At 46.6% G+C, this 17,513-nt stretch overlaps 1 protein-coding gene across 1 annotated transcript in view; it reads right to left on the bottom strand.

Moving 5' to 3' along the window:
* PIWIL4 (piwi like RNA-mediated gene silencing 4) overlaps positions 1 to 17,513 on the bottom strand; it is a 313,719-nt gene that overhangs the window by 136,341 nt on the left and 159,865 nt on the right. The window contains exon 10 of the mRNA XM_068266824.1: positions 2,575 to 2,701. Coding sequence (XP_068122925.1) covers positions 2,575 to 2,701 — 127 coding nt within the window. The remainder of the gene's footprint in view (positions 1 to 2,574; positions 2,702 to 17,513) is intronic.

The following is a 17,513-nucleotide window of genomic DNA, read 5'->3' as shown; positions in this document are numbered from 1 at the left end:
TCCGAAACCAGTGGGCAATTTGTTTATTTTCCCATCTACTATCCCCTTTTTTTGTAGTGCGACCTAACCACACTGAAGCAAGGCAACTCTCTCCCTTGGTGGTTAGTGCCACCACCTTCAAGTGATAAACTCCTTAGTTTCAGAACAGATTATGCTGCTGTTATTTAACGATTTAAGGACCAGCAGTCTCTGGGCACTTAAAGACCAGAGACCACTCGTCCAATCCCGACGAAATCCCGACGAATCGCCGCACATACCCGCCGCAACCGCCGTCATCGCCGCTCGCCGAGACCCCCAGGACATAGACTCTTTCATTGGCTCCTGACCCTGTTTTTCAATGTAAGCCAATGGGAACGGCTTACTTTGAAAGACAGGGCCAGGAGCCAATGAAAGCGGCTCCTGACCGGCTCACATGGCTCTGCCGTCATAGAGACAGGCAGAGCCTGTGAGATGCGGCGAGAATCGTCGGGTTTGAGCGGCGCGATCGGCGGGTAGCGGCGGAGACGGCGGATGCGCGCTGCGGACAGTGATTGAGATCTACGCCCTGCCAGCCAGGAGCCCACCAATACAGTACAAAACCAGTACATCTCAATCACTGCGGTCTTTAATGGTTAAAGAGGAACTGTCGCGAAAATCTTGAAAAATTTAAAACACATACAAATAAGAAGTTAATTTCTTCCAGAGTAAAATGAGCCATAAATTACTTTTCTCCTATGTTGCTGTCACTTACAGTAAGTATTAGAAATATGACATTACCTACAGATTTTGAGCTAGTCCATCTCTCCATAGGGGATTCTCAGCAAGGCTTTTATTCTTTATAAAGATATTCCCTAAAAAGGATTTAAACAAAGATGCTAGCCAGCCTCCCTGCTCGCTACACATTTTTTTGACAGTTGGGCGGAGCAACTGACATTCACTAAGTGCATTTAAAGAGACTCCGTAACAAAAATTTCATCCGGTTTTCTTCCATCCTACAAGTTCCAAAATCTATTTTAATGTGCTCTGGCTTACTGCAGCACGTTCTACTATCACCATCTCTGTAATAAATCAACTTATCTCTCTCCTGTCAGACTTGTCGGCCTGTGTCTGGAAGGCTGCCAAGTTCTTCAGTGTTGTGGTTCTGCTATGCATCTCCCCCCTCCTGGCCCCTCTCTTCAAACTGCCTATGTGTTATTTAGATTAGTGCAGCTTCACTCTGCTCTGTTATCATTTACAAGCTGGATAAATCCTCCTCTGAGCTGGCTGGGCTTTCACATACTGAGGAATTACATACAGGCAGAGCTGTCTGCACTCTGCAGGAAGAACAGCCTGACACTTCAGTGGAAGATAGCTGCAGGGGGAAAGAAACACACAAATGATCTCTTGAGATTCAAAAGGAAGGGTGTATACAGCCTGCTTGTGTATGAATGTATTTTCTATGTGTGGACATACTGTACATCAACCTACTTCCTGTTTTGGTGGCCATTTTGTTTGTTTATAAACAAACTTTTTAAAACTGTTTTTAACCACTTTTAATGCGGCGGGGAGCAGCGAAATTGTGTCAGAGGGTAATAGAAGATGTCCCCTGACGCACTGGTATGTTTACTTTTGTGCGATTTTAACAATACAGATTCTCTTTAAAGGACTTACGAGGCGAAAAAGTCACAAAAAGTTAAATTCCTGCATGTAATATCACTCCCTCCGTGCCGTTCCGCCGGGTCCCCGCAGCTCAATGTGCCCCCCGACCGGTCCCGACCCCCAGCCCGGGCTCTCCTTCCTCCACTAAGATGGCCGCCGGAGCTGGCCGCGGCTGCGCAGTCAGCATATGCGCGAGTGCTGCGCAGCTCTAGGGCCTCCCCCCCCGATCCACGCAACAGGAGACGGCCTGTAGCGTGGATCGGGGGGGGGGGGCCCTAGAGCTGCGCAGCCGCACTCGCGCATATGCTGACTGCACAGCCGCGGCCAGCTCCGGCGGCCATCTTAGTGGAGGAAGGAGAGCCTGACCCGGGCTGGGGGGTCGGGGGGCACATTGAGCTGCGGGGACCCGGCGGAACGGCACGGAGGGCGCGGACGGTGCCCTCCGTGCATTGATATTACATGCAGGTATTTAACTTTTTGTGACATTTTCGCCTCGCAAGTCCTTTAAGAATAAAGAAAACCCTGAGAACCCCCCCTCCCCCAATGTGACATTGGTCCAAGCTGTAAGATGCATCAAGATGTTGATATGAGATACAAAAATACCCCATTCAAACCCCCCCCTCCCCGCATGGGCACAGTACATGGGTACAGGGAGCCCCCAACATTGCGGGCGGGTTGGAGCTTTATATTGGCAGGCGTTCACAAGTCAGGAACTCCCTGCATTTAGACAATAAGACGCAGTGACTCCCCCCCCCCCCCCCCCTTTTGAGGGAGAAAAAGTGAGTCTTAAAGTCCATAAACTACAGTAACCCATTCCTACCTCTCCTCTCAGGTAAAAATGGGGGCTCAGTTTATATTCTATGGTACCCATGAAGAATTAAAATCTTCTGCCCTTTAGTTTCTGCAATCCCTCAAGAGACAGAAGGTACCAGGAAGTGAACAGGAAACAGGCCTTACCGGTGAAGTATGACAGCTCTGGAAGCAGATGAACGGCACGTGGGGCGTCGCCAGTCTCTTCTTTCTTCAGCTTCATGGTGCTAACCAGCATGGGCTGATGTAAGTCAGTCAGCTCTATATTGTATTGCTGGAGGGAGAGAAGACAGAACCACATTCATTACCATTGTTTATTCATTAATTTATCTGCACTGGAGGAACTTTATATGTCTATGAAGGCAGAAGTCAAACACAACTGCAGAAGACTTGTTCATTTCTTGCAGTGATGTATACAGGTGATCACTGAGGTGCAAACAAATCAGACTTGCATGCAAAGTGTATGCAGTTTAGAATTGGGACCAACACAATTGGCTCAAATGCACTTCCTGTTGATTTTGATTGGCTGGCCCAATTCCAAGCTGCATATAATTTGCATGCATGTCTGAATTATTTTCATTTCGCTGGCTATTATTTATTTATTGTATTTATAAAGCGCCAACATATTACGCAGCGCTGATAATCATATATACACTCCTGTGCTACTGTATTTGCAGGAATATGCATATAAATATGATGTAAATCTAATCCTTCACAAAACAAATCGGTTTTACCTTTACCATTTCCCTACCACATGTTATTTCCGCTTAAAAACCACAGCAATTTTCACATATCACGCTCCTTTCATTCACTGGTCAATAACTTTATTGCTACTTATCACACCAAAATGGTCTATAAATTGTTTTTAGTGGGACAAACTAGGCTTTCGTTGGGTGGTACTTTTTGCTTAGAATTATTTTACTTCCTATGCATTTTAAAGAGAATAAAGGTGGCCATACACTTACAGATTTTAAGCAGATTCGACCATCAGATTTCTGTCAGATGCCTGTCAAGTCGAATCTGACAGGGATCTGATATGTGCCACACACTAGGAACAGATTTCCAATACATTTCAGAATGAAATCAGTTGGAAATCGATCTAAATGAATGACTGTGCCATTAGATCCAATGCAATTCTATGGGCCATCAATCTGCTACCAACAGCAGATCTGGGGCAACTATACTGCTGCCAGCAGATCGACCAAGATTTTCCATCCTGTCAGAAAGAGCAAATTGATCGAAATCGGCCGCAAATCGATCACGGAATTAGATCAAATCGATTTCTGATCGATTGATTCTATAGAATCGATCGTTCGATGGCTGAAATTGACCAGTGTACGGGCCCCTTAAGAAAAAAATATAAAAAAAATCATTATTTCCCAGTTTTCAGCCATTAAGGTTTAAAGGGACTCCGAGCAGTGCATAAAAACAAAATCTGCACTTACCTGGGGCTTTCTGCAGCCCACCGTAGGTTGGGAGGTCCCTCTGCGTCCTTCTGGCCCATCTCCCAGGCCCTCCGCAGAAATAGCTCCCGGCGACACCGGGACCGAGTGTCGGGCTCTCTCTTCCGGGAAGATGACGTCAGTCACCACACCGGCCGCCTCGCGTCATCACGGCGGCCGGCGTGACAGTACTGCGCATACACGGTTTAATCACGCATGTGCAGTATTGTCACGCCAGTCCCGGTGTCGCCGGGAGCCATTTCGGAGCAGGGCCTGGGAAATGGGCCAGAAGGATGCCGAGGGACCTCCTGACCTACTGTGGGCTGCAGAAAGCCCCAGGTATGTTCAGATTTTGTTTTTTATGCACTGCTCGGGGTCCCTTTAAAAGTAAAAAATACTACTGTAGATAAAACCCTCACATTTAATTTGCCCATTTGTCCTGGTTATTACAACATTTAAATTATGTCAATAGTACAAGGTATGTTGACAATATTTTATTAGGAAATAAAGATGTACTTTTTCCATTTTGTCCTTCGTTATACTGTATCTATAATTACAAGCCCTTATTTGCAAAAATAACAGTAATATGCCGTTATGACATGCATATTTCTTTTTTACTCAATACATTCTTTTACTGAAGCCAAATTCACACAAATATCAGTACATAAACAATGCGTCAATAGAAAATATAGGGATATATATTGAATCAAAATTTCAATACTTTTGTTAACAGACATATATGCAGTGTATGTATGTATGTATGTGTATATAATATATATATATATATATACCAAGGGGTAAGCAGCACAAACCAAATTTTTATGCAATTCTATGCAAAGCATGCACGCAGCACAGGAGGTCCCCAACCTCCATAAGAAATATATAATTACAGAGGGGCTGCAGCACACAACAGGAAAACAGTGACAGGGGCTCTTGGTTACGCTTTAACGCGCTTAAGCTCACCAACTGCGTCAAAGTGTCCCCGATCTGGTGAGACCTACTCTACCATGCAAAATGCCAGTTTTTATAAGCAGTCTAGTGGGAACTAAATCAAAAACCCAAGAGTCAACTAAATGGGAAAAAAAGGAAATTAAAAACACCTCACCTTTCACTAGCTACCAAATGAACTTTCTGAACATGTGCAATGCACTTATTTATATGCTTAACTGTGCTAGAGGTGGGCGTAGTTATGCAGGCTTACAGGGGAAAATTATAAATAAATACCAAGGGGTAAGCAGCACAAACCAAATTTTTATGCAATTCTATGCAAAGCATGCACGCCGCACAGGAGGTCCCCAACCTCCATAAGAAATATATAATTACAGAGGGGCTACAGCACATAACAGGAAAACAGTGACAGGGGCTCTTGGTTACGCTTTTACGCTTTGGTGTGCTGCAGCCCCTCTGTAATTATATATTTCTTATGGAGGTTGGGGACCTCCTGTGCTGCGTGCATGCTTTGCATAGAATTGCATAAAAATTGGTTTGTGCTGCTTACCCCTTGGTATTTATTTATAATTTTCCCCTGTAAGCCTGCATAACCACACCCACCTCTAGCACAGTTAAGCATATAAATTAGTGCATTGCACATGTTCAGAGAGTTCATTTGGTAGCTAGTGAAAGGTGAGGTGTTTTTAATTTCCTTTTTTTCCCATTTAGTTGACTCTTGGGTTTTGGTTTAGTTCCCACTAGACTGCTTATAAAAACTGGCATTTTGCATGGTAGAGTAGGACTCACCAGATCGGGGACACTTTGGCGCAGTTGGTGAGCTTAAGCGCGTTAAAGCGTAACCAAGAGGCCCTGTCACTGTTTTCCTGTTGTGTGCTGCAGCCCCTTTGTAATTATATATATATATATATATATATATATATATATATATATATATATATATACATACTGTATATGTGTATCAAACACAAGTAAATCATATCGACCTAAGTAGGAGTGGTATGACTTCCCCATTTACTTTGCCCATTGGCTCATGGTGCTACGCACTTCTTCCCTGTTGGAGTAAGATAGTGCTCAGACCAATGGGACTATGTTCTTACAATCATGTTTGTCTATGAATTGGAAGTTACTCAGGTTATTGTTACAGAGGGATAGGGCAGACCTCTAAAAACACTATAAATCGAGATTACCATGTTATACAGAAATCATTGTGGTATAAATAAGTGGATTCAGTAAATACAACTCTAAGTTAAAACTAAACAGTAACAATGAAACATAACATATAAGTGCCTCCACTTGCCTAGTTACGAGATTGCACTGTAACGATCGGTGTCAGCACACAGAGAATCTGATTATTGGTGATCTGCAGTATCACCAAGAATACAGATTTATACCTGATTATTGATGATCTGCAGAATCACCAATAATACAACTATAACAAACCTCTGGAAACCTGATAAAGTGTAAGTGTTTGGTGCAAGAGTAAATGAGCTTGGACCACCTGAGGAGCAGGTGACCCTAGACCGTATAATGGGTATCTCCTGGATTGGGTTGGAGATAACCAGAGAGCCAGTGATTCCCTGGACAGCTGGGAATCAGACTCTACTGCAGTCAAAGGACTCCTATGAGAGAGAGTCCCTGACTGGATTACAGAGAGGTCCCTCTGAGAGACAGGGAGTCCCTGCAGCTACTGGACACCCCACAGGGGGGGTGTCACAGGTAGAAGGGTCGGCCAGGCCGGGTCGGCAACACACAAGCATATAAAGTACAAAGACAGAAGGCTGATTCGGTAACCAGGGACAGGCAGGGTTGGCAACAGGAAATCAGATATGCAAAGGTACCGAATCAGAGAGCAGGAGCAGAGTCAAGGGAGCAATAGGTCATAACAGATATCAAACAGAGGCCTAGTCTAGAGTGTGAGGTCCGTGGTCTTCAACACTCAGGGACTGATCTAAAGCATAACACAGCAATGGCACAGTATCCCTAGTCTTGGGTGTGAGGTCCATGGTCTCGACACCCTGGAACTAGTCTAAAGTATAACACAGTAATAACACAGTATCCCTAGTCTTGGGTGTGAGGTCCGTGGTCTCTACACCCTGGAACTGGTCTAAAGTATAACACAGAAGTAACACAGTATTCTGGCTAAGTGTGAATTCCCAGGTCCACCTGGTTCTAACACACTGAGGGATCTGAGTATGGTCTGAGTGCTAACACATAAGCATTCGCAACGGCAGACAACCAGCCACTGACAGACGAGAAGTATATATTGCAAAGCGCTCCTCAGCGCCACCCAGTCCCATTCAACCAATCACTTGCTGTGCTGGGATCAGCTGACCATCCTGGTCAGCTGATCCCTCTCCAATTGGTATAAAGGGCCTGCCTGTTAGCGCACGCGCAGCTCTTTATCTGTGTGCACTACTAGGCTCAGACAAACCAGACGCATACCACTGCGGAGAAACCGCCGGACTGAACGCGGATTCAGCCGCCCCGCTGTCAGTCCGCGCGGTGGTGTCTCCGCAATCCATTACATGCACGCGTCGAGGTAAACAAACAAGACAAAATATTCTGGATCCTTGCTACTTATATCTACGCCCCTATACACTTCACTTACGGATCAGGGGTGTATAGGTAGAAAAGATCCAGAACTGGTGTTAAGAGGAGGGGGGTAGAGAAAAATGTCATCGGGCTGCTCTTTATTGAGATGATTTGGCATACTGGACCTCTTGATGACGTATCGGGGCCGCCGCATGCAAACTAGATTCTCACCCAAAGTGGTCTTTAGTTGCCGCCTCAGCCGAGTTTAATCGTAAAGGTCACCTTAGCGTTTGTAAATTGTAAAAAACCACTGCTCCCCTGTTCCCCTGCGTCCCCCTATATTATCTTCTAAAGGCCCCCAAAGCTACTTCCGGGTCAGCCAGGTCGGTGAGTAGTGCGCATGTGCTGCACGTCCTTGATTGCATCCCCGTGGAGTGCACTGCGCAGGACTATGTAGTGTGCGCGATCAAGGACGCAGGTTGCCGGCCCAGCGACGTGGTTTCCTTGGTCGCGCACCTGCAGCTAGGAGACTACGTAGTCGTGACGTCATGTGCAGAGTGTGCCCCGCCGCCCACACGCCACTGGGCAACACTTGCGCACTACTCACCGACCTGGCTGACTCGGAAGTAGCTTTGGGGGCCTTTAGTAGATAATGGAGGGGGATGGAAGAGAACGGGGGAGCAGTGAGTTTTTACAATTTACCAGCGCACAGGCATCCTTTAAGTAGGTACAAACCTTAATTGAGTCATGTATAAAAATACACCTAAGTGTCTGAATTGAATCAATTCGCCAAGGAGAAGTTGCATAAAATTCCTCTGCAGTGACTTGAAACGCTGATGCCAAATTATAGGAAGCATTTGCTTTCAGTTACTGTTGCTAGAAGTGGGGTGAAAGGTTGTCACCGTTTCACACGGTTGATGGGAAATGGAAAAAAACAGTTTCATAAATAAATGAAGCAATAATGTCAGCGCTGCAGTGTGTGTTGAGCTGGGTTCCTTTTGGCTAATGGCACTATTTGTGTAATGATATGAAATCACCCTGAGTGGAAATAATGCAGTAAACTTGGCAATCAGGTCAAGGGTGAAGTGTGACCCATGTGATCTCGTATTCTCCTCTGGATCCGCATCCTCCACCTGCTCTGAATAATATGCCGGTTACCATGCTCATCAGGCCCAGCATATCAGTGAGCATTCTGAGCACCACTTATGACCACTCACAATTACCATGTTTAATCTGTTCACACAGGCTACTAGTCTGACAAGCTTCATCTGTTCACAAAGGCTACTAGTCTGACAAGCTTCATCTGTTCGCACAGGCTGCTAGTCTGACAAGCTTCATCTGATCACACAGGCTGCTAGTCTGACAAGCTTCATCTGTTCACAAAGGCTACTAGTCTGACAAGCTTCATCTGTTCACAAAGGCTACTAGTCTGACAAGCTTCATCTGTTCACACAGGCTGCTAGTCTGACAAGCTTCATCTGATCACACAGGCTACTAGTCTGACAAGCTTCATCTGATCACACAGGCTACTAGTCTGACAAGCTTCATCTGTTCACACAGGCCGCTAGTCTGACAAGCTTCATCTGTTCACACAGGCCGCTAGTCTGACAAGCTTCATCTGTTCACACAGGCTGCTAGTCTGACAAGCTTAATCTGTTCACAAAGGCTACTAGTCTGACAAGCTTCATCTGTTCACACAGGCTGCTAGTCTGACAAGCTTCATCTGTTCACAAAGGCTACTAGTCTGACAAGCTTCATCTGTTCACAAAGGCTACTAGTCTGACAAGCTTCATCTGTTCACACAGGCTGCTAGTCTGACAAGCTTCATCTGATCACACAGGCTACTAGTCTGACAAGCTTCATCTGTTCACACAGGCTGCTAGTCTGACAAGCTTAATCTGTTCACAAAGGCTACTAGTCTGACAAGCTTCATCTGTTCACACAGGCTGCTAGTCTGACAAGCTTCATCTGTTCACAAAGGCTACTAGTCTGACAAGCTTCATCTGTTCACAAAGGCTACTAGTCTGACAAGCTTCATCTGTTCACACAGGCTGCTAGTCTGACAAGCTTCATCTGTTCACACAGGCTACTAGTCTGACAAGCTTCATCTGTTCACACAGGCTACTAGTCTGACAAGCTTCATCTGTTCACAAAGGCTACTAGTCTGACAAGCTTCATCTGTTATCATAGGCTGCTAGTCTGACAAGCTTCATCTGTTCACAAAGGCTACTAGTCTGACAAGCTTCATCTGTTCACACAGGCTGCTAGTCTGACAAGCTTCATCTGTTCACAAAGGCTACTAGTCTGACAAGCTTCATCTGTTCACACAGGCTGCTAGTCTGACAAGCTTCATCTGTTCACACAGGCTGCTAGTCTGACTAAGCTTCATCTGTTCACAAAGGCTACTAGTCTGACTAGCTTCATCTGTTCACACAGGCTGCTAGTCTGACAAGCTTCATCTGTTCACACAGGCTGCTAGTCTGACAAGCTTCATCTGTTCACACAGGCTACTAGTCTGACAAGCTTCATCTGTTCACTCAGGCTACTAGTCTGACAAGCTTCATCTGTTCACACAGGCTACTAGTCTGACAAGCTTCATCTGTTAGCACAGGCTACTAGTCTGACAAGCTTCATCTGTTAGCACAGGCTGCTAGTCTGACAAGCTTCATCTGTTCACACAGGCTGCTAGTCTGACAAGCTTCATCTGTTCACACAGGCTGCTAGTCTGACAAGCTTCATCTGTTCACACAGGCTACTAGTCTGACAAGCTTCATCTGTTCACACAGGCTACTAGTCTGACAAGCTTCATCTGTTCACACAGGCTACTAGTCTGACAAGCTTCATCTGTTCACACAGGCTACTAGTCTGACAAGCTTCATCTGTTCACACAGGCTACTAGTCTGACAAGCTTCATCTGTTCACACAGGCTACTAGTCTGACAAGCTTCATCTGTTCACACAGGTTACTAGTCTGACAAGCTTCATCTGTTCACACAGGTTACTAGTCTAACAAGCTTCATCTGTTCACACAGGCTACTAGTCTGACAAGCTTCATCTGTTCACACAGGCTACTAGTCTGACAAGTTTCATCTGTTCACACAGGCTACTAGTCTGACAAGCTTCATTTGTTCACACAGGCTACTAGTCTGACAAGCTTCATTTGTTCACACAGGCTACTAGTCTGACAAGTTTCATCTGTTCACACAGGCTACTACAGTGGTTCCCAACCCTTGTGCCGCGACACATACATGTGTCGCGGCAGCTTCGGGTATGTGTCGCGGCTCTCTCGGAGGGGAGCAGCGCAGCGGAGGTAAAGCTGTGGGCAGGGGGGGAGATGGCCCGCGGCAGCGGCGGAGAAGCGGGCCATCTCCCCCCCTTCTCTCACCTTAGGGTGCTCAGCCTCCCTCGCTCTCCCCTCCGATCTGTGTGTGCGGCGGCGTTTGGCAGCGGGCGGGACATACCTTCCATGTCGCTCCATGCGCCGGCCGGAAGTTCTGGTGCCGCAGCCGCTGCTCTGGTCTGGATCAGGCCAGAGTAGTGGCAAATCATCCCGCGCCGGCGACGAGACCAGACGGAGGACACGGAAGGTAAGTTCTGCCCCTCTGCCAGCCACCACACTTCATTCCCGGAGGAGAGAGCGAGGGAGGGAGAGCACCCTGAAGTGCCGCTCTCCTTCCCTCGCTCTCTCCTCCTGGGGGGGGGGGCACCTGGCTACAATATACTGGGCACATATATCCCTGGCTACATATACCGGGGACATATACACCTGCCTACATATACTGGGGACATATACCCCTGCCTACATATACTGGGGACATATACTCCTGTCTACATATACTGGGGACATATACCCCCTGGCTACATATACCGGGGACATATACACCTGCCTACATATACTGGGGACATATACCCCTGCCTACATATACTGGGGACATATACCCCTGCCTACATATACTGGGGACATATACTCCTGACTACATATACCGGGCACATATACACCCTGGCTACATATACTGGGGACATATACCGGGGACATATACACCTGCCTACATATACTGGGGACATATACCCCTGCCTACATATACTGGGGACATATACCCCTGCCTACATATACTGGGGACATATACCCCTGCCTACATATACTGGGGACATATACACCCTGGCTACATATACTGGGGACATATACCGGGGACATATACACCTGCCTACATATACTGGGGACATATACCCCTGGCTACATTTACTGGGCACATATATCCGTGGCTACATATACTGGGCACATATACCCCTGGCTACATATACTGGGGACATATACCCCTGGCTACATATACTGGGCATATATACCTCTGGCTACATATACTGGGCATATATACCTCTGGCTACATATACTGGGGACATATACCCCTGGCTACATATACTGGGCATATACCTCTGGCTACATATACTGGGCACATATACCCCTGGCTACATATACTGGGCATATATACCTCTGGCTACATATACTGGGCACATATACCCCTGGCTACATATACTGGGCATATATACCTCTGGCTACATATACTGGGCACATATACCCCTGGCTACATATACTGGGGACATATACCCCTGGCTACATATACTGGGCACATATACCCCTGGCTACATATACTGGGCATATATACCTCTGGCTACATATACTGGGCACATATACCCCTGGCTACATATACTGGGCATATATACCTCTGGCTACATATACTGGGCACATATACCCCTGGCTACATATACTGGGGACATATACCCCTGGCTACATATACTGGGCACATATACCTCTGGCTACATATACTGGGCACATATGCACCTGCCTACATATACTGGGCACATATACCCCTGGCTACATATACTGGGCACATACCCCTGGCTACATATACTGGGCACATATATCCCTGGCTACATATACTGGGGACAACTGGCTGTTTGTCATTATGTGCATTTACTGGTGAAAAGCTGTCTCTTATTATGTGCATTTACTGGTGAAAAGAGGTCTCTTATTATGTACATTTACTGGTGAAAAGCTGTCTCTTATTATGTGCATTTACTGGTGAAAAGCTGTCTCTTATGTGTATTTACTGGTGAAAAGCTGTCTCTTATTATGTGCATTTACTGGTGAAAAGCTGTCTCTTATTATGTGCATTTACTGGGGAAACACTGTCTCTCATTACGTGCATTTACTGGTGAAACGCTGTCTCTTATGTGCATTTAGTGGGGAAACGCTGTCTCTCATTACATGCATTTAGTCTACGTGTCACGGAGATCTGAACGTTTGGTTTGATGTGTCACGACTCCAAAAAGGTTGGGAACCACTGGGCTACTAGTCTGACGAGCTTCATCTGTTCACACAGGCTACTAGTCTGACGAGCTTCATCTGTTCACACAGGCTACTAGTCTGACAAGCTTCATCTGTTCACACAGGCTACTAGTCTGACAATTTCATCTGTTCACACAGGCTACTAGCCTGACAAGCTTCATCTGTTCACACAGGCTACTAGTCTGACGAGCTTCATCTGTTCACACAGGCTACTAGTCTGACAAGCGTCATCTGTTCACACAGGCTACTAGTCTGACGAGATTCATCTGTTCACACAGGCTACTAATCTGACAAGCTTCATCTGTTCACACAGGCTACTAGTCTGACAAGCTTCATCTGTTCACACAGGCTACTAGTCTGACAAGCTTCATCTGTTCACACAGGCTACTAGTCTGACAAGCTTCATCTGTTCACAAAGGCTACTAGTCTGACAAGCTTCATCTGTTCACAAAGGCTACTAGTCTGACAAGCTTCATCTGTTCACACAGGCTGCTAGTCTGACAAGCTTCATCTGATCACACAGGCTACTAGTCTGACAAGCTTCATCTGATCACTCAGGCTACTAGTCTGACAAGCTTCATCTGTTCACACAGGCCGCTAGTCTGACAAGCTTCATCTGTTCACACAGGCTGCTAGTCTGACAAGCTTCATCTGTTCACACAGGCTACTAGTCTGACAAGCTTCATCTGTTCACACAGGCTACTAGTCTGACAAGCTTCATCTGTTCACAAAGGCTACTAGTCTGACAAGCTTCATCTGTTATCATAGGCTGCTAGTCTGACAAGCTTCATCTGTTCACAAAGGCTACTAGTCTGACAAGCTTCATCTGTTCACACAGGCTGCTAGTCTGACAAGCTTCATCTGTTCACAAAGGCTACTAGTCTGACAAGCTTCATCTGTTTACACAGGCTGCTAGTCTGACAAGCTTCATCTGTTCACACAGGCTGCTAGTCTGACTAAGCTTCATCTGTTCACAAAGGCTACTAGTCTGACTAGCTTCATCTGTTCACACAGGCTGCTAGTCTGACAAGCTTCATCTGTTCACACAGGCTGCTAGTCTGACAAGCTTCATCTGTTCACACAGGCTACTAGTCTGACAAGCTTCATCTGTTCACTCAGGCTACTAGTCTGACAAGCTTCATCTGTTCACACAGGCTACTAGTCTGACAAGCTTCATCTGTTAGCACAGGCTACTAGTCTGACAAGCTTCATCTGTTAGCACAGGCTGCTAGTCTGACAAGCTTCATCTGTTCACACAGGCTGCTAGTCTGACAAGCTTCATCTGTTCACACAGGCTGCTAGTCTGACAAGCTTCATCTGTTCACACAGGCTACTAGTCTGACAAGCTTCATCTGTTCACACAGGCTACTAGTCTGACAAGCTTCATCTGTTCACACAGGCTACTAGTCTGACAAGCTTCATCTGTTCACACAGGCTACTAGTCTGACAAGCTTCATCTGTTCACACAGGCTACTAGTCTGACAAGCTTCATCTGTTCACACAGGCTACTAGTCTGACAAGCTTCATCTGTTCACACAGGTTACTAGTCTGACAAGCTTCATCTGTTCACACAGGTTACTAGTCTAACAAGCTTCATCTGTTCACACAGGCTACTAGTCTGACAAGCTTCATCTGTTCACACAGGCTACTAGTCTGACAAGTTTCATCTGTTCACACAGGCTACTAGTCTGACAAGCTTCATTTGTTCACACAGGCTACTAGTCTGACAAGCTTCATTTGTTCACACAGGCTACTAGTCTGACAAGTTTCATCTGTTCACACAGGCTACTACAGTGGTTCCCAACCCTTGTGCCGCGACACATACATGTGTCGCGGCAGCTTCGGGTATGTGTCGCGGCTCTCTCGGAGGGGAGCAGCGCAGCGGAGGTAAAGCTGTGGGCAGGGGGGGAGATGGCCCGCGGCAGCGGCGGAGAAGCGGGCCATCTCCCCCCCTTCTCTCACCTTAGGGTGCTCAGCCTCCCTCGCTCTCCCCTCCGATCTGTGTGTGCGGCGGCGTTTGGCAGCGGGCGGGACATACCTTCCATGTCGCTCCATGCGCCGGCCGGAAGTTCTGGTGCCGCAGCCGCTGCTCTGGTCTGGATCAGGCCAGAGTAGTGGCAAATCATCCCGCGCCGGCGACGAGACCAGACGGAGGACACGGAAGGTAAGTTCTGCCCCTCTGCCAGCCACCACACTTCATTCCCGGAGGAGAGAGCGAGGGAGGGAGAGCACCCTGAAGTGCCGCTCTCCTTCCCTCGCTCTCTCCTCCTGGGGGGGGGGGGCACCTGGCTACAATATACTGGGCACATATATCCCTGGCTACATATACCGGGGACATATACACCTGCCTACATATACTGGGGACATATACCCCTGCCTACATATACTGGGGACATATACTCCTGTCTACATATACTGGGGACATATACCCCCTGGCTACATATACCGGGGACATATACACCTGCCTACATATACTGGGGACATATACCCCTGCCTACATATACTGGGGACATATACCCCTGCCTACATATACTGGGGACATATACTCCTGACTACATATACCGGGCACATATACACCCTGGCTACATATACTGGGGACATATACCGGGGACATATACACCTGCCTACATATACTGGGGACATATACCCCTGCCTACATATACTGGGGACATATACCCCTGCCTACATATACTGGGGACATATACCCCTGCCTACATATACTGGGGACATATACACCCTGGCTACATATACTGGGGACATATACCGGGGACATATACACCTGCCTACATATACTGGGGACATATACCCCTGGCTACATTTACTGGGCACATATATCCGTGGCTACATATACTGGGCACATATACCCCTGGCTACATATACTGGGGACATATACCCCTGGCTACATATACTGGGCATATATACCTCTGGCTACATATACTGGGCATATATACCTCTGGCTACATATACTGGGGACATATACCCCTGGCTACATATACTGGGCATATACCTCTGGCTACATATACTGGGCACATATACCCCTGGCTACATATACTGGGCATATATACCTCTGGCTACATATACTGGGCACATATACCCCTGGCTACATATACTGGGCATATATACCTCTGGCTACATATACTGGGCACATATACCCCTGGCTACATATACTGGGGACATATACCCCTGGCTACATATACTGGGCACATATACCCCTGGCTACATATACTGGGCATATATACCTCTGGCTACATATACTGGGCACATATACCCCTGGCTACATATACTGGGCATATATACCTCTGGCTACATATACTGGGCACATATACCCCTGGCTACATATACTGGGGACATATACCCCTGGCTACATATACTGGGCACATATACCTCTGGCTACATATACTGGGCACATATGCACCTGCCTACATATACTGGGCACATATACCCCTGGCTACATATACTGGGCACATACCCCTGGCTACATATACTGGGCACATATATCCCTGGCTACATATACTGGGGACAACTGGCTGTTTGTCATTATGTGCATTTACTGGTGAAAAGCTGTCTCTTATTATGTGCATTTACTGGTGAAAAGAGGTCTCTTATTATGTACATTTACTGGTGAAAAGCTGTCTCTTATTATGTGCATTTACTGGTGAAAAGCTGTCTCTTATGTGTATTTACTGGTGAAAAGCTGTCTCTTATTATGTGCATTTACTGGTGAAAAGCTGTCTCTTATTATGTGCATTTACTGGGGAAACACTGTCTCTCATTACGTGCATTTACTGGTGAAACGCTGTCTCTTATGTGCATTTAGTGGGGAAACGCTGTCTCTCATTACATGCATTTAGTCTACGTGTCACGGAGATCTGAACGTTTGGTTTGATGTGTCACGACTCCAAAAAGGTTGGGAACCACTGGGCTACTAGTCTGACGAGCTTCATCTGTTCACACAGGCTACTAGTCTGACGAGCTTCATCTGTTCACACAGGCTACTAGTCTGACAAGCTTCATCTGTTCACACAGGCTACTAGTCTGACAATTTCATCTGTTCACACAGGCTACTAGCCTGACAAGCTTCATCTGTTCACACAGGCTACTAGTCTGACGAGCTTCATCTGTTCACACAGGCTACTAGTCTGACAAGCGTCATCTGTTCACACAGGCTACTAGTCTGACGAGATTCATCTGTTCACACAGGCTACTAATCTGACAAGCTTCATCTGTTCACACAGGCTACTAGTCTGACAAGCTTCATCTGTTCACACAGGCTACTAGTCTGACAAGCTTCATCTGTTCACACAGGCTACTAGTCTGACAAGCTTCATCTGTTCACACAGGCTACTAGTCTGACAAGCTTCATCTGTTCACACAGGCTACTAGTCTGACAAGCTTAATCTGTTCACACAGGTTACTAGTCTGACAAGCTTCATCTGTTCACACAGGCTACTAGTCTGACAAGCTTCATCTGTTCACACAGGTTACTAGTCTGACAAGCTTCATCTGTTCACACAGGCTACTAGTCTGACAAGCTTAATCTGTTCACACAGGCTACTAGTCTGACGAGCTTCATCTGTTCACACAGGCTACTAGTCTGACAAGCTTCATCTGTTCACACAGGCTACTAGTCTGACAAGCTTCATCTGTTCACACAGGCTACTAGTCTGACAAGCTTCATCTGTTCACACAGGCTACTAGTCTGACAAGCTTCATCTGTTCACACAGGTTACTAGTCTGACAAGCTTCATCTGTTCACACAGGTTACTAGTCTGACAAGCTTCATCTGTTCACACAGGCTACTAGTCTGACAAGCTTCAT

This window comes from Hyperolius riggenbachi, chromosome 2 (genome assembly GCF_040937935.1).
Source record: "Hyperolius riggenbachi isolate aHypRig1 chromosome 2, aHypRig1.pri, whole genome shotgun sequence".
NCBI classification, from domain to species: Eukaryota; Metazoa; Chordata; class Amphibia; order Anura; family Hyperoliidae; genus Hyperolius; species Hyperolius riggenbachi.
Note: the sequence above shows the minus strand (reverse complement) of the source record. Positions and strands in the feature narration are given on the sequence as shown.